General features: G+C 41.6%; 1 protein-coding gene across 1 annotated transcript in view; it reads left to right on the forward strand.

The window, feature by feature from the left end:
* Positions 1 to 3,128: 3,128 nt before the first annotated feature.
* MAP3K7CL (MAP3K7 C-terminal like) overlaps positions 3,129 to 23,717 on the forward strand; it is a 69,109-nt gene continuing 48,520 nt past the window's right edge. The window contains exon 1 of the mRNA XM_058522981.1: positions 3,129 to 3,785. Coding sequence (XP_058378964.1) covers positions 3,768 to 3,785 — 18 coding nt within the window. The 5' untranslated portion in view covers positions 3,129 to 3,767. The remainder of the gene's footprint in view (positions 3,786 to 23,717) is intronic.

Below are 23,717 nucleotides of genomic sequence, written 5' to 3' on the forward strand. Positions count from 1 at the left end.
AAGAAAGATCTAGGTTTGAGTTCCAGTTCTGCTACTTACTAGGCAGCAACCTCGGGCACACTGAGGAACCTGTATGAATCTGTTTTCTTACCAGTAATATAAAAATGATGATAATTACCTTCCTCATAGGATTAATGTGAGGAATAACTGACATATATATGCAAGTGCTTTGTAAACTGCAAACTATTCAAACCTTAGTTTATGTCACATTGTCACATATCTGTGAGCACTTGAATGAGTATGTTATGGACGGATTATTTATATATCGTGATGTAGGCTTGGACCAGCCTAGGCCAGAGTTCTTACTCTAGGGCAGTGTTGTCAACTGGGGGCAATTCTGTCCCCTTAGGGAATATTTAGTAATGTCTGGAGATATTTTGAGGTGTCACATTATGAGGATGGTGTTGGTATCCAGTAGGTAGAAGCCAAAGACTCATCTAACATCCTACAATGCACAGGACAGCACCCCCCGCAACAAAGAATTACCTGTCCTAAAGTGTCAATAGTGCTGAGTTTGAGAAACCCTCCTCTACAGCAATGCTTCTCAAACGTGAGCATACATCAGAATCATCTGGAGGGGTTGTGGAAACACAAATTGCTGGGCCCCATCCCCACATTTTCTGATTCAGAAGGTCAGGAGTCCAAGAATTTCCATTTCTAAGAAGTTCCCAGGTGATGCTGATGTTGCTAGTCCAGGGACCACACTTTGAGAACCATTGCTGGAGACAAGTCCATCAATATGCATTGGTTGATTTCATAGGCTGCTTTGTTTAGACTACTGAGCAAACTAGTGTCTTTACTTGTTAAATGGTACAAAGTTTGTACCAGCCAGTGGAGGAGTCCGGCTCCAGGCCCAAATCCTTTGTGTGATATGTGTGATTATAGGCAATTACCAGACTACGTCCGGCAGGCTTTGTGAAGGGAAGCTGCCCTCCTTACTCCAGACTTGGTGCAAGGCTGATACGTTACAGTTTTCTGGAGGGATTTACACTCAAGGACTCAGGCTGTCATCCCCCTGTGGTCATATGCATAGCTGCCTTCTTAGCCCAGATGCCTCCATCCTGAGGCCTCTTTACTGGGGGTCATGGCTAGAATACTTCACTTGGACTCATCTTTCCATTCCTAGCCCTTCCCCTGCCTCTTCTTTCCAGCCTACGGGATCCATAAAGAGGCAAGAGCCTTTTGTTTGGGGGCTCCTTTTGCTCCTGAGTCGATTCCTCTGTCTGTTCTGCATGTCATCTGATCCTCGCCTGTGCTGTTCCGTGGAGGAAAAATGGAACAGAGGGGAGCTGGAAACTTTCTCTTTTGCTTCATGTTTGCACTGTTGTAGGAAGTGAATAAAGACTTGGTTGTTACTTTCAGTTTGTCTCATTGTCCTGATTGACCACATTGAAACCTGATTGTTCAACAGCTGGTATTAAGTATTTTCCTTTACCTACAGTCACCCCTCAACGCATGTGCTGTGAATACATGTTATGGTACGAGAATATCTGATGTGACTGATTACCCCAGAGCAGTGGTTCTCAGCCTTGGCTGTACATTGGCATTGCCTGGAGGTCTTGTTAAAATGCAGTTTCTAATTCAATAGGTCTGGGGTGGGGCTTGGGACTCTGCATTTCTGAAAAGCTCCGAGGTGACGTCATTTCTGCTGGTTCAGGGACCACATGTTGAGCAGCAAGACTAAAGTTTCAGGGAACTAACAATTTCATTAAGAGAATTAGAACGACGACAGAGACACACAAAACAATTAGAGTGATGCCACTAGGTGGTTTCAGCTGTTTTTAAGATTAAAAAATCAGCTGATTTTAGAAAAGTGGTGCTCAACCCAGGCTGCACCTGAAGAGCTTATCATTTTTTGTTGATGGAAACATATTTTTGGAAGTTAATGTCTAGAGTGAGAAGTGAGCTGGATTAGGAGTCAAAATATCACAATTCCAGCCTAGTAATTGGCATTCTGAGCTGTGGGATCTTAGAGAACTTAATGTCTACCAGCCTGATTCTATCTGTTAAAAAGTGAGTATGAAAACATACACTATGCTTTGATAATATATTGACAATACACATAGATTTGTGTCAGATTCAAATGGGAAAGTATAAGAGAAAACACTATTCATTTATTTGTTCATTCAAAATATTCTTTAGGTGCCTACTCTGGTCCAAGCTCTATTCTAGGTGCTGGGGAATACGTCAGTGAAAAAGAGATACAGGCCCTGGCATCATGGAGCTTGGAGTCTAGTGGTGAAGACAAGTATCAAAGAGACAATAATAATAAAGTAGGTGAGTGTTATGATAGGGAAGCACAGGGTGTCACAGGAGCTGATGTTACCGCACCAGGTCTGTTTTTGCCCATTGCCCAGAAAGCCAATCACTGAGACAATGAGATTGCAGAGAGAGAGGGTTTATTAATAACAAGGTAGCCAAGTGTGGAAATGAGAGAATGAATCTCAAATCTGCTTCCCCCAAAATAGGGACTCAGGGGTATTTATGGGGTAGGGGGCAAGGTGGTCTGAAATGATTGGAGGTGAGGAGAGATGAGGTAATTGATGATCTGTGCAAGTGTAGTCAGGCTTCATGCCTCTTTGTAGGACACATGTTCACAGAATGGCGGCATTAGCATGCCCTGAGGGTGGAGTTCCAACCTCTCGCCGCCAAAATGTCGCTTATCGGACACATGTCTGCATGGGCCCAGTTGATGGGCTGGTGGTCTGAATCCAGCCTGAAGTGGACAAGGGGTTCAGTCCCTGAAAAAAATAGCTCAAACATCCATTACCATGGTGACCCCAGCTTCAAGAGGACGTTACCTATAGAAACCTAGTGGGAGTCATATAGCATATTGCCTAAACAGCACAGTTAACAATGAGTAAGTTTATCATGCAGATTTAAGTCTTTGCTTTCCTTTCTGATAACTTTCTAGGTAAGGCCATCCTCCCCTTCTTCCTGGTACAGGGAAGAAGATACCTTTAAAAATGGAGATTTTCTTTACAAATGTAAATGTCTCTTATAAAGGGTAACCATAACTAAGAATGGGCTTAGCAGGGACCCACCCAGACACCGGAGATGTCTATTGTAATGGCCTGTTCTGGGGGTAGGCCTCCCATCCCAAACTTCTTTGGTTAGTTAGTGAGTGTGGGGGCCAAAGTGTCATTCAGGCAGAGACATATTTTGAGGTGGCCAATTCCGATCCCCCATAGTTACTAGCTGCTTAATCATTAATGGCTAACTGCCAGTTTCACTGAATAGCAGGTAAATTTCCATCATCTAAAAGTCACAGAGGACCTCCAAAAGAAAGTGATGTTTAAGCTGAGATCTGAAGGCAAAGGCTCCAGGCAGAGGGATGATATGTCCAAAGGCCCAGTGATAAAAGAGCAAAATGACAAGAGAGAGTGTTTGAGTATGGCTGGAGCATGGAGAGTGAAGGGGAGTGTGGCTCCTTATGAGTTGGGAGAGGTACTACATTCAACAGGACACATTTGGTTACAGGTGTCAGAAGCCCAACTCATAGAGCTTAAGTATAAAAGAGAAATGGATGGCTGATTGAAGCCCATGAGTGGACCTGGCCTCAGGGGGTGTGAAATGAGATCATCGGTTCTGTCTCTTTGTTCTCTTACTCCACTCTACTTTCCTCTATGTGCTGGTCTTTCTCTCTTCCAGTTCAGAGCTGCTTCCTCCATATGGTTGGGAAATGACGGGGCATGATCAGAGGCAGCTCAAGATTTACAGCGTCTCAGTTTAGCTACAAAGGAAAATGAGGTCTCCTTTCTTCCAGGATGAGTCTAAAATCCCAGGTAAGAACTCTGATTGCATCTGTACCATTCTAGGCCAATCATTGTGGCTAGGGGGTGGGAGGAGTACTGTGATTGGCTTTCCCACCAAAATCACAGGTAGTGGGGAAGGGATATTACTTTAGGGAGGAAGGAGTTGTGGTTATCAGAAAAAAAGGGGCAAAGTGATGCTGGGCAGACAGAACCAAAAAATATTCACTACAAGTATCTAGAAGGAAGATGGGGGAGTATGCATCCCACAGTGAGGCCTTGAACTTTTCCCTAAATGTAGCTTAAATGATAAGTTTGTTTTTGAATACACTGTTGAGGTGTATGTGGACTATATGGTAGCCAGAGATATTTGGAGCTCACTTAAGGAAAATGAGAAAAGAAGAGAAAGGAAGAAAAGCAAAAAGGGCTCTTATCAATTGAAAATACTAATATTGTGCATAAAATATGAGACAGAAAAAAAATCAAAATTTACTTTTAATTTTAATATCAACACTGCAATTCCCCTTAAGTTGACCTTGAGTGCCTGCTAAGCACCTGTGGTCCAATGACAACTTCAGTACTTAGGCTAGCAGACAGTCAGATTTATTACCAGGTTGTTTAGGTCATAGCCTTCCTTCTGAGTCCTTTTGAAATCAATCATTTCTCCTATAGGCATTAAGGTCAAGAAATATGATATGTAGTTACCACAGCAATTGATTTCACATAAATTAGGCAGAGGAGCAATATTCCAACTTAATTAAAACATGTAAGGATATAATTTATATGATGTTTACAATTGGACAAAATGGGTTACCCATTAATGTTTTAATATTGGGATTAATAGAAGTAGAAGAGTCTTGATAATTTTTTTCAGGTTTTAGCTCAATTAACAGAAACTAGTTGAGCAGTTAAGACTGGACAAGATCATAAGAATGTACGTGAAAGCAAATTGTAGGTTCTGTAAATTGTTGTGTCTGTATAATTTGAAGAGAATATAGGGGAAAACATCTAGGGGGTACATTACCTAGACTTGTGCTGTCCAATATGATAGCTATATAAATTTAATTAAAATTAAATAAAAAAAATCAGTTCCTTAGTCACACTAGCCACACTTCCAGTGCTCAGTGGGCACACATGGCTGTCTACCATGTTGGACAGCACCTATATAGAACATTTCCATCATCACTGAAAGTTCTATTGGACAATGCAATCTAGACAACATCGATGGGTCAAGTTCCCTTTCTCTGGGATGAAATAAGCTAAATAAAAATTTTAACAAGAGTTTTTTCTCTTTCCTCATGCCCCACAGTAAGTCCTGTCAACTACCTTTAAAACACCCTGAATCTACCCACTCTCCCCTTTAACACTGCTACCGTCTGAGTCCAAGCCATTATTCTCTCCCATCTGGACAACTGCAGTAGCCTCGTGACCCACCTCATTGCTTCCATTCTTTCCATTTATACATAATCTCCACAGGGCAGCTGGGGTGATCTTTTAAAAATATAGATCAAATGCAAATTTCTTAAGGAAAAAAAAAGGAATGCAAAAGAAGGAAATTGAACATTTACTGAATTCCCACTATTTACACCACCGTGTGCTGTTCTTTCAAATAAATTATCTTCTTTAATCCTCACAATAATTCATGAGGGACGTATTATAATTCCCTCCTTTTTGCAAAGGTGGAAATTAAGGCTCAGAGAAGGCAAATAACTGGCCTGTGTTCACTTAGCTAGTAAAGGGCAGAGCTGTTAAAGAAATGAATGAATGAATGACTAGATAGCAAAGCCCACAAGCTTCCAGCTAGATTGCCTTGCCAAACATTATTAAACTCTAAAGGAGATTTGTTATTGGGCTTCTTTCTTTTGAGGAAGAGGGAACTCTTTGTATCTTTATCTACCTTATCTGTCTATTTATCTGGACTTTGCATCCTCAGTTATGAGTACAGCAGTCTCCTCACCAGGTGAAAGGTGAATGTCTCTATTTCTTTAACTCCCAAAGACGCCAGTGGCAGGTAGAGTTTTGACATGAGTTATACCGAAAGCGTTCCCTACCAGACCATGTTGCGCCATTGTCCTAGGGTTTAGGGCAATAGTTCTCACTTTTTTGGGACTGAGGCATAGCTTGAAATACTAGAGCTTTTGAAGGCACATTTCAAGGGGTTGAAAGATTCAAAACAGTATACACGCGGAAAGCCAGTGACAATGATAACAAAGCATAGTAAAAAGTAAAACAACATCTCAATATATGCAAATACATCCTCAACTATCACGCTGTTGATCACACTGTCCCTGTTTGACACTGCACTACCTCTTTCCCTCATTGCCCCACACGTTCCAACTGTCACATCACTGTATTAAGAGTATGTACTGAGTCGCAGCAAAATTAAATTTTATTACTTTTATTACCTTGGTTGCAGCTGGCAGATGGTCAGAGTAGGCTAGAGGCCTCTTCTTTGTTCCTCCTAAGAAACAGACCTCGTCCCCCTTTTATCCTCTGAGTGGCAGCACTGGGCCATACAGGAAGCTGTTGGCATCAGCTACATAAACAACGGACGTTCGCAAGCCTCTGGTTTTGGACTTTGACGCATTTCTTCAGCTAAATCAAGTAAGCTTCAAATCTTCGGCCCCCCCAACATTCCTTAGTATAAAAATCACTTAAATTTGCTTCTGGGACTGTAAATAAAGCAGAGGAGGGTTATGCAATTTTATAATATTAGAGATAAATAATGTGTTTCAGTCTCTAATTTTACTGATGAAGAAACTGACTACGAGGAGGTTGAAGTCACTTGCTCAAGGTCATATAGCTAGATAATGGAATAACTTATTGTTAGTGGAAAAGAGTGTGGATTTTGGAGCTAAATTAGCTAGATATCTCTGGCTCAGGATTTTATACATCGTCATGATACATCATGCGAAATGTCATTTATGTGGGTGTGAAAACCGGGAGGCAGGATCACTGGGGACCATCTTAGAGGCTGTTGCATGGCGTATCTGTTCCACATGGTTGATTTGGGTTAGGTGCTGGGTCAGACGGTATGGTATCCAGACAGCTTATTAGACCATTGTTCATCTCTAGGTTCTCTTCTCAGCCTGGCCTCATTTCAATTTTTCATCAGTGACTTAGATGATGATATAAAACAATCATCTCTAATATTTCTTGATCATGCATCTGTAAAAACTTCTAAGCATTTACCTCAATATATGTATAATTGTTTATAAATATAAACATCCACCAGCACTAATTTATTAACTAATAGTAAGGTTTAATTTCTTTCTTGATTTGGATGAAAAAAATAAAACCAGAAATAGAAGTTCTATTATTTTTCACCTGAACTCCATCTTATGTACTCTCTGGCTGTGTGCAGCCCACTGACAGAGAAAGTGGGGAGAGATGGAGAATGTGGTGGATGTCAGAGTCAGGATCCAAATAAATCTCAACAGACTGGAATGACAGCCAAATATATCAAGATTGGGGGTAAATCATTCAAAAAATCAATACCCCAGGGTCATCACTGGCACATAAGTCACCTTATGTGGATCCCTGCAGAGCTGCCTCCTCCGGGCAGAAGAATGACAAAAATTGTCTCCTTCCTCAAGGAACAAGGCTTGGTGAGCTGAGCGCAGGCTAGATTTCAGCCCCTATTTTCCGTTTCATCTGGGCCTCTTATACAGCGCACAAACTGTACAACCATGCATGGCATACCTGTGATTTCCTAGTAGCACATGTGAAAAAGAGTCTTGAGAATTTCAGGCCAATTAACTGAGGCCCAAGGAATGGAGAAATTAAGTACATAGTGGAAACAGGCCTCAGGAATAAGGCTGAATTTCAGTTATTAGAAATGGATCACACATTTGGCCAATACATCAAGACTGATTTGATCCCATCACCTTCTTGTTTTCATCTTTTCACCCTTCAAAAGGGGGAGACTAATTCCCCTCCTCTTGATTGTGGGCTGGACAAATGACTTAATGCCAAAAAATAGGATACAGCAGAATATGTGTGACTAGGTAGTAAAAGACATCATGGCTTCTTCCTTACTCTCTCTCGGATTACACATTCTGGGGAAGCCAGCTGCCATGTTGTGAGGACACTTAAGCAGCCCTATTGGGAGGTCCATGTAATGAGGAAGTGAGGCCTCTCGCTAACAGCCATATGAAGGAACCATCTGGCAAGCAGATCTTTCAGCTTTAGTCAAGCCTTCACATGACTGCTGCCCCAGCCCACAGATTGGCTACACTGTCATGAGAGACTCTGAGCCAGAACCACCCAGCAAACTGCTCCCATCTCAGATTGCTGACCCATGGAAACAGTGTGAGGAAACAGATGTTTGTTGTTTTAATCCAGGGGTTGGCAAGCTATAGATTGAGGGCCAAATCCAGCCTGCTGTCTGTTTTTATAAATAAAGTTTTATTGGAACACAGCCATGTCCATTGATTTACATATTGTCTATGGCTGCTTTCCCATTACAATGGCAAGGTTGAGTAATTGTGACAGAGACCACATGAGCAAAGACAAAGATATTTAATATTTGGCCCTTTATAGATGGAAAATGTGCCAATCCCTCCCTTAACTGCCAACTTTTGGAGTAATGTTTTTTATGCAGAAATAGATATCTAAAACACAGGAATATGGCAAAGATTCCTAAGACAGACATACAAGAATAGACATTTTCTTCTTTGCCTTGATTTTATCATATCTAGCTGTGATGTCTGGAATTGCTACTGTCATTTTGTGATCATGAGAGGAGTCACGTTAAGGATAAAGTTAACACAATGAGAACAGCAGAACTTAGAGAAGTAGAGAACCTGGGTGTGATGGTTAATTTTGTGTCAACTTGGCTGGGCTCAGGGATGGCTAGATGGCTGGTAAAACATTATTTCTGAGTGTGTCTGTGAGGGTGTTTCTAGAAGAGATTAGCACTTGAATCTGTAGACTGAGTAAAGATGGTCACCTTCATTAATGTGGGTGGGCATCATCCAAAACATTGAGGGTCTGTGTAGAACAAAAAGGCAGAGAAGGGGTGAGTTTGCTCTCTTACTTGAGCTGGGACATCCATCTTCTCCTGCCCTTGGATCTTGGTGCTTTTGGTTCTTGGGCCTTCAGTCTCAGTTTGGGACTTATAACATTGTCTCCCCCGGGTCTCAGGCATTTGAGTTTGGACTGGAACCACACCACCAGCTTCCCTGGGTCTTCAGCTTGTAGATGGCAGATAGTGAGACTTAGCCTCCATAAGTGCATGAGCCAATTTCTCATAATAAATCTCTTTCTAGATATCTCTATATATCCCAGGGGTTCTGTTTCTCTGGAGAACCCTGACTAATACAATACGCTGGGGTTACGATGAAGTCATCAAGCCACTGAATTAATCCTGGAGCTACCCTACCTCAGCTCTTCCTAGTACCCAAGATAGTACATTTTCTTATTGTTTTAGTTCTTTGAGTTGGGATTTTGGTTACTTGCAGCTAAAAGCATCTTACTTTTACAGTATATGCTGTCTGCTTGAACAGAGTACCTCTGCCAGTGAAAGAAGCCTGACTCCTCTCAGAACACATTCATTGTCAAGACAACTGGTGAATGGTATCAGTGCAGCTTAGTACATTGTAGGGTCTTTGTAGCAAGACCTCAAACTGCCTCCACCTTGAATCAATCCCGTACTCCACCACTGCCTCTTCCCCTCCAAATCTGCACCAGTCTCCAGCGGAAGAGAGCCTGAACATGTGGTTTGGGCTGCTCTGGATTCCTAGTGCCTTTAAGATCACTCACAATAAAGTCGAGACCCGGGAGGAAAATGGGCCCAAAGAACACATTTGATTGCTTGTAGCACCTCCATTGCTTTTCTGGTGGCCTTGATACCCGTACCCACTCTGACCAGTGAGAGGTCTAGGAAGTGGAGGGGGGCCTGGTCTGGTGGGGTCACAACTGTTTTGCTAAAGGGCACCCTCCCACCTTTAGCCCAGCATTGACTGGGGCAGGGGGGAGGGAGGTATGGGCTTTGCATTTTGCACTTTCTCTCTTCATTTCCTGGGTTGGTTTTTGACACAAAGCAGCTCCATGATTCTTTCTCTTGCATAGGCATCTCTTGCTTACTTTCTTGGTAACTGACCTTGAGTTCCTTGGGTCATATGACAAAATCAAGGTAAAGAGGATATTTCTGTATGTCTCTCTTAGGAACCTTTGCCAAATTCCTCTGTATTAGGTACTTATTGCTCTGTAGAAAGTTACTTCAAAAGGGCCATCCTGTTCTCATCCTTCCTGGCTACCCAACCCTCTGGCCCACTGTGTTGAGTTTCCATCAATGCAAACTCCTGCCATGATGCTATTTACATTTTTTTCTTCTTGATACACATTTTCCTGCAAATCAGTGTCAGGCCTTGTGTCCTCCAAGCCCTGCTCCTCAAAGAGTGGACCTTGGACCAGCGGCATCAGCACCACCCCAGACGATCCTTTAAAAACAACAGACATTTTTTTCCCCTCAAGGTTCTTTCTATTCTCCTTTCAGAAATATTCTCCAGGTCTCCTCTCAGCAAGAGCTATGGTTCACATTTAACCTATTGCTGTCCGGGCAGAAAAAAACCTCTGTCCACACCTTTAAACGCATTCACGTCTTCCCATCCCATTGTATGTGGTCTATGTGGGGATGCGCACAGTAGTTATTTCCTTTCCAGCTGAGCAGTGGACTGAACAATAAGCAAATCCTCCACTTGGAGGCGAGCTTTGCTGTCTTCCACTCTGCGCTGACCAGCTGTACCCACACACCATGAATCTGAGAGCCTCCTTTGCTCAAAGGGAAAGCTTGTCTGGATTAGAAAAATCCTGCGTAGAAATTTGACACTGTCCTGAGCCGGGAGTATTTGGAATCACACACAAGAAAGGGCTGCGTACTTGTTGACTTGCCTAAATGACAGAATGTGTGTGTGGCCATCTCTAATTACAGCACTCCAGGAAGCATCACCCCAAAAGTACGTCTGCTATGAACCGCAGCACGTCCTCTGGCTAATCCTCATTAACCGAGCTGGCCACTGTCTTTCTGCATGTACCGTCTTCTACACGGTATCCTTCCGCAGTCTTTTCACGCCTTGGCGACTCACTGGTCCATCCTTTGAGGGCACACATGCCTAGCTTTGCCCCCCACCAGATACATTTCATAATTATTTGTGAATAACCAGTCAAACTCTGGGTCCCATTGAAGGACGACGCACAGTGGGGGCTGGAGAGCCACGGATAGGATTTTCTCACACTGGGAAGTGCTGTTTCCTAAAGAGAAGGGAAGAAGCTCTCATTGGCAGCCTCCTGTTGCTCCAGGATGCACATTTGATTTCCACCCAGGTATCCAGCCCCCTTGCTGATTAGGGTCTGGACCAATCCTGGTCTTTTGCTTTCTGTCTCTAGGACTCCCTCATTGGAAGAAGAGGTTGCCCTCAGGGATATTATGCTTAAGGAAGGCCTTTTTCGCTGATCTTTCTCAATCCTCCTACAGATGTTCGTCCCTTCCCTTCCACCCCTCCCCCATGATGTGCTGATTATTAACCTTCAACAGGTCTGATGCTGCCCTTCATTCTTATCCTTGCTCATTCCATTGAGCTCCTTGAGCTCTGAGCTGACACCTGAAATGATAAGGATGAGGTCTTTGGCCCAGAGGAGGAGTTTCCTGCTTAGTTGTTGAGTCATACCTGTAAACTAATAATCTCTGTGAAATGTGGTTAATGATCTAAAGGACATTCAAGTTCAATGGGATCCTTGAGGAAGGAGCAAGTGATTGTTTACCTGGAGGAGAAGTGGAGTAGGGGTAGGAGATTCCAGGCAGTGGGAATAAACATCACATATAGAGGTACAGGGGCACCAAACCCCATGGTATCTTCCAGGGAGAGCTACAAGAAGCTCACTTATAAGGGCATTCTTTTCATAGATCTCATTCTAGGAGTTCAGTGCAGAAGGGCCAGTGGGGGAGCAGGAGTGGTGGCATTCAAGAATGCTTTAAATTATCTACCTGCACCGCATAGGAGTGAGGGTGAGTCCTGTCCGGAGTTCACCCTTGGCTGGAATGCAAATGGCCCTGCACTCTAACTCTGTTGGAAGAGATTCCATTTTAGGATGGAAGGAAATTTTTCTCCTTAAAATATTGCTAAAGATAATTCTGTAAAAGTACTTCCTAGGCAGTCCTTGGCTGTTAACTGGCCTTTTCTTCCCACAACTGGGATCCCTTAAATCTGCCTGTCTTCTCATCTGTAGACTCATTCCAGTCCCCAGTCTCTAGGATCAAGCTTGACAAGGGTACAGGTGGCCCATATGGAATCTGCACATAAATTAGAAAAAGGCAACGTCCTATGTGTGGTCCAGGGCTTGGTAAGCCCTTTTGATGGTACCAAAATGTGGTGCTTCTGAAAAAAAAAGGTGCCTCTTTCTCCAGGTAGATGGAGCTCAGCAATGGAGTCATGGCTTGGAGAGCAGAGCTGAGCTGGGTTTGGGCCCCCACCCACCCATCTTGGTCTGGGCCCTTGCCCAGATCACAGTCTGCACAACTACATGAGGCAGCCCTGAAGCATGACCTCTGGCAGGAGAGTCCACTATTGCAAGACTTGGAATCAAATCCCCACTGCTGCTAGTTCCACTCCAGCCTGATGCCCCAGCTCTGAGCAAGACTTGGCAGTAGGATTTAGGATAGGGATGTGACCTTGTTCTGGAGATGTCTGCTGTGGGCTTCTGGGAAAGATTTTCCTCCCTCACCATGCTCACCTACCTTTGAAAGTTGTCATGTGGGGATGTGGTATGTAGAGCTGCAGCAGCCATCTTGAGACTATGAGGAAATAAAGTTATGAAAACAACAGGGAAGCTAATGAAAGCCCTGACTTTATTGAGCTGCTAAGTTAACTAATCCTGCCTGTGGGCTTCTTGTTATGTGAGAGGATAAATGTCTGTTGGTTAAGCCATTTTTATTGAGTGTTCTGTTAATGGCTAATGAAAATATCTTAACTGATATGGAAACAATTATTTACCAGGTATTGTGCTAGATCTTCATAATATTCATAACAACTCTATGCAGTATGTATTATTATTATCTCTCTTTTTGGATAAGAGTAAGCTGAAATTTAGAAATATATTTTCCCCAACAACACTGCAAGGAACATCCTGTACATATATTTTAGAAAATGGGTCTAATTATCTTCCTGAGTTAATTTGCTAGTAGAGGAATTACTTGCTCAAAGGGTATGCATATTGTTAATGGGTTGAATGCTTGTGTCCCCCAAAATTCACAAGTTGAAGCCCTAATCTCCAGTGTGACTATATTTGGAGACAGGGGCTATATAGAAGGACTTAATCTAAAGTGCAATCGTAAGGATGGGGCCCTGATCTGATAGGATTAATGTCCTTATAAGAAGAGACACCAGGGAGCTCTCTTTTTCTCTTTGCCATGTGAGGACACAGCAGGAAGGCAGCAGTCTGCAAGCCAGGAAGAAAAGTCTCACCAGGAATTGGATTGGCACCTTGATGTTGGACTTCCTAGCCTCCAGAACCGTGAGAAATAAGTTTCTGTTGTTTAAGCCCCCAATCTGTGATATTTTGTTATGGCAGCTCGAGCTGACTGAGACCTATTTTAAGACTTTTGATAGCTATTGCCAAATTGTCCTCCAGAAACATTGTACCAATTGGCACCCCCACCAGTAGCATATAAAAAATACACATTTCCCAGGGCTGGCCCGGTGGCGCAAGCAGTTAAGTGCATGCGCTCTGCTGAGACGGCCTGGGGTTCGCCGGTTCAGATCCTGGGCGCACACCGATGCACCGATTGGCAAGCCATGCTGTGGTGCCATCCCATATAAAGTAGAGGAAGATGGGCATGGATGTTAGCCCAGGGCCAGTCTTCCTCAGCAAAAAAAGAGGAGAATTGGCAGACGTTAGCTCAGGGCCTATCTTCCTCACACACAGACAAAAAAGACACATTTCCCTGTGCTTATACCAATACCAAATGTAATCTTAGAAGACCTGAATTTGAAAGGCAGTCAACCTTTCAGCATCTGGGTATGCTTGGGCAAGCCACTCTCCCTCTGAGTCCCAGTATCTCCATTTGTTAAATTAGCATAACAATAATAATCCCTGCTTTGCTGGTGCTAGCTCCCAGGACCATTGAGAGAGCCAATGAGAGAAAGTATAAGGAGACATTTGGTAAACTGTAAAGTAAAACACAGATGTTAGTGGCTGTGTTAATTCATCTTCCTGCCTCAGTAGAACAAACCGCAGAATGTTTAGGAGGTCAAATGAAATAGTCAGAAATAATTTTGCAGTGTTTGATCAACTCAAATGGTGTGAAAATTAGTCAAAATGAAACATGCAAAAATGCTTGGGTTAGAATTCCAAAGTTCAACTAGAATCTGAATTCAATTTAGGCTGGGCCCAAACCATTTTCTGATTCTGGAAAAGTAGCTCAAAAGAGTCCATGAACTTCCCCTTCTTCATTGCAGAATTATATTCCTATGTTGCTATTTTGTAGCATCCTACCAGACAGGCATTCTTAACCTGCCTGGATCCTCTCAGAGAAGCCTCATCCATCATCCCATCTCCAAATTATGGCAACCATCCAGGGCTGGGTGAGGATGCTTCTTTCTTCCTCCTTCCTAACCACCTTTGCTCCACTCCTTTCCTAGTAAGAGCTCCTGGGTGTGGACATAGGGAGGAGTCTGGATGAGTATTAAGTGCTGTGAGATCCAAGGAAGAAGAAACCCCTTTACGTACAATCAGATGGTGCGTGTTGAGTAATGCTTATTTTACACCCATTTAATTGATGCCATTATTACTATCGGCTCTAGTAATTAATTTAATTTTGATTAGTAATAGAAAAATCAACTTAAGTCTCTTTTCCCTTGAAATCAGAGAGAGCTTAACGATTTAAAAAAGTGCTTGACCAGGAAGTGTGAAGACTTTCTCATGTGTGAGACTTCTGGCAAAACCCCATCATATCAATCGATTGTTCTTTCTTTGTCAATTGTTGTAGACATTGATATAGGAATGGATTTTGACTGGTGCTTCTGTAAGTATTTCACTCTACTGACATTCATTTCTTGATTCACACAGCACATATCTAACTTAAGTAGAACACTTTTTTTCCCTGACACACAGGTATAGTAATGTTGCATGTCTATAAGTGATAGTCCCAAGCATTTGGGAATAAACTGCAATTGATATAAACAGTTGTGCCGCAAGCTGGCCCTAGGCAGAATGGTAAAACGGTCCAACTTTAGTTTCTTCCTTGTCTTTTCTGCTCCTCTTCTTTTATTCATAGTCCCTCTTATCCACAATGCCTAGGGAATCCTGTAGATCTCAATATTAGAATAAGTCATCTGAGACCTACACACTTGAACTGAATCCTCAACGTTTCCCTCGCAATTGAAACTTACCAAATCAGGATATCGGATCATAAGATTCTCTGTGCTTCACAAAGTGACAATTAATTAATCTTATCCAATCGTTTTCTCTCTTTTTACAAAACAAAACAATATTTTTCCTATAAATTCCAAAGTTTTTCATACACCCATGCAAGAATGTATAAATGTGATCAAATCTCACCTCCACTTTTAAGTGAATTTCTTTTCTTTTTTGCCTCATTTCCTCTCTGCCCCTCCCTGGTGTCCCCACATTACCCACTGCTCCTCCTCCCGATCCATGTTAATAAAAGTGTCCTTTCACATTTTTTCTCTGTGCTCTTCTAATCATATTCAAACATACATATGCATAAACCCACATATGACTATGTATATGTTTTATACAAAGAAACCATGTTATATATGCTTTTCTGCAACTTGCTTTTTTCACTTAACTACCCTTAGTAGTAATCCCTCCAAACCAACTTCGATGGCTCTAATTCATTCTTTTGAAAGGCTGTGTATCTTTCCCTTGTGTGAAAATATTATGATTGAATCAACAGTTCCACTAATGACAGGCACTCACTTTGTTTCCATTTCTGCCGTTATGTACTTTGCTCCAATAAACTGTCTTGTACGTGTATCCTCTCTTTCATTTTTTTTTAGCCCTGAGCTAACGTCTGTTGCCAATCCTTCTCTTTTTGCTGAGGAAGATTGGCCCTGGGCTAACATCCATGCCCATCTTCCTCTGCTCTATATGGGACGCCGCCACAGCATGGCTTGACAAGCAGTGCGTCCATGCGTGCCCGGGATCCAAACCTGCGAACCCTGGGCTGCCTAAGCAGAGCATGTGAACTTAACTGCTACCCCACCAGGCTGGCCCCTTCTCTTTTATTTTTTATAGTGTAGACTCCACGGAGATTTCTGGGTGAAAGAGTATATATATAATTTTAATTTTAATTGATGTTGTCAGATTATTCTCCAAGAAGACATTAATCTAGCAACACTAGATTAGTAACTCTATGTTTTTCCTGCAACCTTGCCAACGAGAGATGTTATCTGTTTTTAAAAGCTTATCGGTCTGATGATGTATAAAGTGATATTACATTGTGTATTTAATTTGCATTTCCTTGACTCAGTAAATTTGCCTGTATTTTTACTTTTCTTCAAAACTCTACAACTTGTACCCATTCAAATTTTTTTCTTTTACTCTCTTCCATTGCATCCTGGGACCAGACATTTTACTTTAAACACAAAATTAATCTATTTTTTTCCTTCATAAGAAAACATCCATTATATGAATATATATTCATATTTCTCTGCCGTTATGTACTTTAATCACTCATCTTAATTACAGATTTTAACTAAAGTCATTAACTTTGAGGTACATATTCTACTTTTTCACTTTATGGAACTCTTATATCCAAATGTTGGTGGGACTACTTTTCTAATTTTTTTATCTCCCCCCTGCTCCATTTTCCATTGCTGTGCCTTTTTGTTCTGTTTGCTGGTAGGTCTTTCATTTTTTATTCTACCCTTTCTATTGAGTTTTTCGTTTCTACTTTCATGTTGTTAATTTCAAAGAACTACTTTTCCTTCTCTGAATGTTTATTTTTTTATACTATACTATTTTTGTTTCATGGATGCAATATCTTCTTTTAAATCTGAATATATATATTATCTAAATATATATATTAAATCTGAATATATATATATATATATATTTTTTTTTTCTGAGGAAGGTTCACCCTGAGCTAACATCTGCACCAATCTTCCTCTATTTTGTATGTGGGTCGCCACCACAGCACGGCTGCTGATGAGTGGTGTAGGTCTGCGCCAAGGAACCAAACCCAGGCTGCTGAATGGAGTGTGCTGAACTTAACCACTAGGCTACAGGGCCAGCCCTATATACATTTTTCTTAAAGAAGTATTTTTTTCTCTCTCAGCAGTCTCTGTTTCCTCCAAGTTGCTTTTTTTTTTGGTCTTTATCTTCCATGTTGGAGATGTTCCTCAGGTGTCTGGTGATCCTTGTTTGTCTGCTCGTGTTTAAAAGTAAAGAGCTAAAAGGCTGGATGGAAGCTCTGAGTGCACTGGTGGGCTTGTGGACTGGAGGGTGATCCGGCTGTTGCCTTGTTGGGAGCTCCTCCTCCTCTTGATATCAATACCTTTAGATCTGTCTTCTTGGTCCTGTCAGATTCCCCTGAGAAGAATCTTCCAGTCTCCTGCCTGCCTGTAGGCGAGGGGCTTGTCAGCAGTGTGGAAGTCGAGGACGGGAAGACCATGTGTTTTCATTCAATCCTCCCTGTTTCCAGGTTGATGTATCCACATGGCCTCTGTTCCCCCTTCACCAGAGAATAAAGCATCACTCTTCCACTGGGAGTTTGGAGTAGGAAAGGAATTTAAGGGTCTGACTATGTCTCAACAGATTTCAATGCATCCTCTTTATTTTACTTTCTCACTTTGTCCCCACTTCCACAGGTACCTAGTGCCACCAATTCCTGAGGCTTTGGAGGATTCTGCATTGTAAATCAAGTTGGTTCTTGACTTTCCCTGCTGATGGCTTACATCCTCTGGTGTGCTTAGCCATCTGTCATTCTCATATCTGGATATTTCCAAACCCAAATTTTGTGTTGCCTCCTCTCCAATTCTCCTTCTCCTTAAGGTTTTGTGTTCATTCATTACAAAGCCTTTTGCTGTAGCTTTTGGAAGGATTAAAAGTAGATGCCATCCTCTATCCTTATCAAGGCAAATCTTTATCACTTTGTTTTATGGGTATTTCTTGTAATTAGTCTACAGCTAGGATTTCTTGATAGTCTCTGCTTTGTAGTTTAAAGATTGATGCATTAGATTTTGTTCTTTATATCTGATTTTATATTTGTTATTTATTTTAGATTGTTATTTTTCCTTTTTCCTTTCTTTGGTATGTCTGATCAAATTGCAATTCTTTCCTTTTTTTGATAATTACTATACTTTTCCATTCTATCTTCCCTTTTGGTCCTCATAATCATATATGTATTTCTCTCTCATTGTTGAAGACAAGATACCATTTATTGTCTTTATCAAGATATTCTTTATGCTGCACCATGTGTCCCTTCCCATCTTGATTAGCTGACCCCTTCAGAATACTCGTACAGAAGCCTTTCCTCCAGCAAATGAGACCTTTGGAACTTTTCTCTAAATCCTCCTCACCCTCCAACTTGACCTCTCAACTCCAATACTTTTTGGTGAAATGATTAACTTTTGATTCTATACTCTTGTTAGAATTCCTCCTTGCAGTGTATTTCTCGTTCAGGAGTCCCTGTTTGAGAACAATTCAGGGATATTGTGTTTAAAAACTTAGGATCTGGAGCCAGACTGCCTGGGTTTGAATCTTGGCTCTGCTCCTTCCTTGTTTTGTGACTATGGGTCGTTACTTAATCACCTTGTGCCTCAGTTTCCTCTTTGGTGAAATGAGGCTAATGCTAGTGTTGTTCTTATGAGGATTTTACGAGGGTTAAGTTAGTTACTGCATGACAAGTACTTAAAACAGTGCCTCTTTCATAGTTTAATAAATGTTAACTTATTAATACTTTTATACACATTCTTAGGTAGTATATCATTATTCATTTACATATATGTTATCAAGATATATCTGTCTGTATCCAGATGTGTGTCTATATATAACGTGTGGTCTTTATATCTATCTGAATGTATGCGTGTATATAGTCAAGATTTATTTCTCATTTCTTTTTCCCCTCTGTCCCTTGGAACCTCTATTGTGTTTACACTGGCAGGTGATTGGGATACAGGGTCCTTGGATTGTAACCATTTTCCCTCAAAATTCTTTACTTTTCCTTCATAATTTCCATCTATTGATATTTTTTCTTTGTGCTTTAAGATATTTATTCCATTAGATGTTTTACACCGCTATTTTGAATCTCAACACGGCCTTCCATTCCTCCAACTCATCTCATGGAATGTCAGCCGGAAAATGATAAGTTTTAGCTCCAGACTATTTTTGGACCTGAATTGGGACTTCATTTCTCCCCAAGGCATTCTCCTCCACGCTGTTTCTCTTGGCATGCGCTACAAGGGAACAATCTGATTGATTGTTCTCCCGCTGTGACCACTGAGCCTTCTAATACGTGTGTGTATTTTTCTTTGACCACTCCCTGTGGCATAGATCTGCTTGTTGGGGTCTCCAGATGGTGGCAGCCAAGTCTCTTGGAAAGGTAGAGTAGACACAGGCAGGCTACTAGCCCATTGCTTAGACACCTAGAGGGCAAGTCCTTCTTCTTTTTCTGTTATATTTTCTCAGCTTCCAGGTCAGTGTGGGCTTAGCTCACCTCTTGAGGGACAGGAAAACCATTTCCTGGGGGTCTGTAGATCCCTACAGGCTGAGTTGGATTCTTCAGTGCTGATTTCCAGGTCCTCTCCCAACCCACTGGGGAGGAAGCCCTGCACCACTTCTCTCCTCTGCAACTCCCACAGAGCCCAAGGCCTTCCTTGTATCTAGTAACTAATTACTTGGCATTTGTGTGATCAGGGGAGACAAATAGATTGGAGTTGGTAGTAGAGGGGAAGAGAATATTGATTACTGACTCTCTGAAAAAAGCCTTCAAATAGCAAAATGTTGATAAAGCAAAGCAGAGTTTAAGTAGCTTCCTGGAGGTAGGAGGGTAAAGGTGGGATATTTATGGGGTCTGGTGTAAGGCAGGTCTTTCAATATGGTGCGGGTTGACTGGGATTGGGCAAAGTTTGTTTTATAATCTTTTAGGATTGGTGGACAAAATGAGAGTTGTGAAACCAGTTACGAAGCATCAACAATCGTTTAATGAGTCTGGCTAAGGGCTCTATTGTTCTGAGAGGGGATTATTTACTCTAATGATGGCTAGTGAATAGTCTAGGAAATTTTTTGGGAGCTCTTGAAACACTCAAATTATTTGCAACTTCATCTTTCAAGTTTCCTGGAATAGTAAAGCGATGCTAATGTAGACAGTGAGCTGTGTAGTTGCAGATGGTTTCTGTGTTCAGGCGTCAAGGTTAGACACTATCCTTCCATGCTCCTGTCGGGGGAAGAGGGAGAATCTCCCTCTGCCCTTTCCCTTAAGGTTCTTCTGGCTGGCCAAATAATCAACAAGACAGGTTAGCAGGAGAAAATAATACCAAGTTTAATAACATGTATACATGGGAGAAAGCAGGGACACTGCGTTTCTCAACACAATAGCAGAAATTCTCGTCTTAAATACCATTTTCAGCCAATGACAAAGGAGGATTTTGGGGGTGGGGGGAGTCAGTTACAGGAGATTACCACTAAAGCACAGTAAACAAGAGTAAGGTTTATTATGCAGCCCAAGGCCTCACCTTCCACATTGATATGTCACTAAAAATGAGCTCATCCCCCTCTCTTCTCCAAACAGAGAGGGAGATACCTTTACAAATGGAGATTTCCCTTATAAATGTAAATGATTGTCTGGCATCTCTTCGCAGGGTCATCCAAAGAATGTGGCCAGAGAGACAGGACTCCCGATAAGATGGGCTTGTTGGTGCCTTTCCTATTGTAACATCTATTTTACATTATATTACAGCCATCAGATGGAAGATCTGTTCCAGGAAGGAGCCACCATGTCAAATTCTTTAGGCAGTTAGTGGGGGAGGTCAAATGTCCTTCAGAGAAAACAATCAAGGTAAAGAGATATATTTCAGGGTGGCCAAATTTTGATCTCCCACACTCCCCTGCTGCCAACCACAACCTTCACAGGTGCATCTTCAATTTTGCTCTTTTAGGGTCAGTGTTTCTGACTTTGCACACAGAGAAATGATGCCACTGAAAAGAATTCCAGGCCAGATTGGAGGGACAGATTATCTGAGAACAGACAAACGCAGAATGGATTTGGGGACATGAAAGGCTCTTTGGGAAACCTCACCTAGTCCCTGGTAGTTGTGAGCAGGAAGACAGAGGTTGGGGGACCTCCTAAGAAGACTGTCATTGGCTGACTGACTAAATATTAAAAGGCATAGAGGCCCTTATCGACCAATCAGAAAATCATAATAATCTAAGAACTATGGGATCCCATTGGCTTTACTTTATCCAATCAGAAAATATTATGCAGTTTTATCAGAGAACTCTAAGATTCTTTAAAACAGTTCATTCATATAAGACGACACCATCGATTACCGGGTCTGCTCAGTGATGCTCGCTTGGTTCTAGTCTGCACTAGGCAAGGGCATTTGGCAATGAGGAGTGTGCTGGGTTTTGAATAGCAGCTTCCATGGTTCTCTTTGGAGATATCATTTCTGCTCAAATCTGGGCGGCTTTTTGATTGAACTATATTTTGAAGTTAGTTTTGCAATGAATAAAACAAAAGAATTTTTTTCCTGATTTTTAAAAATCAAAAGCAGAATGCAGACAGAAAACTAAAAAATAGCAAATAATAATAATAATAACAATAATAAGAAGAATGATAATTCTCAGAGCCTATATGGTGTGGATCAGGCCCTGGATTAATGGAGAATGTCCACAGTCCATCCCCTTGAGCTCATAGATTTTAGTCAAAGTGAAACACCCACAGTTACCTTAGATAGAAGTTGGAGATGGAAAGGGTGGGCAGGAAATTCTGAGAGCCAAAGGAGGCCAGATGCTTCTCTCCACAGGGAACTCGACCTTTGACTCAGAGCCCTCAGGAAATCTTGACTCTTTTCTTTAGTACTTGATCCTTAGCTGATGCAAGCCTTTTATTTATGTGTGCCCACTGGACAACAGGGCAGTAGTGCTGTTTTCACATCTATAAAAGGCAGCGTAGAGTGCTTCCTTTGATGTGTCCCGCCGCTGCCGTGGCATCGCCATTCCCGGCTAACTTGGTTCCCCATGTAGGGCGCTGGATCCCACTCCTAAAAGCTCTAATTTGAGGACCAGAGCCTGAAATAGCCCAAAAGCTATCTTGTTTAGCTTGTCGTTTAAATAGCCAAACCCCTGCCACGACCGTTTAAAACCCTCTCACCTTTCATTTAGCTAAGCAGTTCTTTTTCAAATTTGGCTTGTTTGTGAATACAACATCTCTTTTTCTTTATCCACTGCAATTCTGCATCTAAAAAAAGCGTTGATTGAAGGAGGGAAGAGTGAAATTAACATTCCTTTTAGTAAAGACATTAGTTGGAATTGCAAAACCAGCTGGCGACTGAGCACAATGGCTTCCAATATCTCCTCTGTAAGTACGGTGGCTGCAGGGTATGACTCTAGGCTCTAATAACAACTTTGACCTGGGGCAAATTGCTTAACCTCTCTTTGCCTCAGTTTCTGCATCTGTAAAATGGGAGTGATAATGGTTCTAACCTCATAGACAGGACTGGTTACATAATTAATGAGCCCCTTGTTCAAATTTCAGCGAAATGAAAATGCTGGGCCCCTTGTTCCAATTTCAAGATGGCGACAGCAGAACACTAAACCAAGTGTGGGAACCTGAGCAGGGAGACCTGTGTCACTGACCGGGAAGCAGGCCTGGACCATAGGATTGTTGTGAGGATTAAATGAATTATTGTATTTAAAGCCCTGAAAGTAGTGCTTGGCACACATGCAGTCTATAGAAATGTTGGTTAAACCTGAAAAATGACAATTGGATAATCTGGGAACCGAAGAGATGGTCACTAGCTCAGGGAAACACAGTGAGTTGGTGGTAGAGTGAGGCCTAGGCTCTGTCTGTTCTGTGGCTTCTTGCATAGTTTATTTACATATACTCTATGCTTTCTTCAGCGAAGGTCATCCATCCAATCTGCATTGGTTGATTCAAAAAGCATTTTGAATGCTTTTAAAGTTCCATGCACAGCAGTAGACAGTGGCAATATGCAACTCATGTGTTTTGTGTTTTATTTGTTATTTGTTTTATATTTACAGTGCTATAGCAATCTAGAATAGACCTCAAGATACACTAACTCTTGAGCCAGGCCCATGGCACAGTGGTTAAGTCTGGCGCACTCCACTTGGGCAGCCCAGGATTCATGAGTTCAGATCCTGGGCGTGGACCTACACCACTGTAAAGTCATGCTGTGGTGGAGACCCACATACAAAATAGAGGAAGATTGGTACAGATGTTAGCTCAGAGCGAATCTTCCACACCAAAAAAATAAATAAAAAAGGTATACTAACTCTGTCATTGGATAAGCCATGCTATTCTTACCTTATTAAGCCATATGAATTTAGAAGAGTCAAGTAAATGACTGGAATCTTATCATCAAATATGAACAAAACTAAAAAGCGTAAATTATATTAAAAAGATAAATGAAAATATAAGTGATGGATGAATTTCCTCATGTGTTAAACCAGGGGATGATTTAGATTATTTAAAAGAAATCTGGTTCTAACACTAGTAATATAATTACACATGCCCCAGTTCTTTGTTACTGCCCTTGTAGACACAACTGGAAAGACCTAGTTAAAATTACTCTATGTTTTGTTCTTAATGTGTCCTTAAAGAAAACTATCAAAAACATCTCAGATCAATGGCAGACAAAATTTTCTTAAAATATTTGTTTAAAAAACTTAAATGGAGTACAAAATACTATTCTGTCTATATTATGATTAATCTTAATTTCTTTTCTTGGTAAAAAGGGAATGTCACTCTTGTTCATTGTGAAT

This window comes from Diceros bicornis, chromosome 27 (assembly GCF_020826845.1).
Source record: "Diceros bicornis minor isolate mBicDic1 chromosome 27, mDicBic1.mat.cur, whole genome shotgun sequence".
NCBI lineage: Eukaryota > Metazoa > Chordata > Mammalia > Perissodactyla > Rhinocerotidae > Diceros > Diceros bicornis.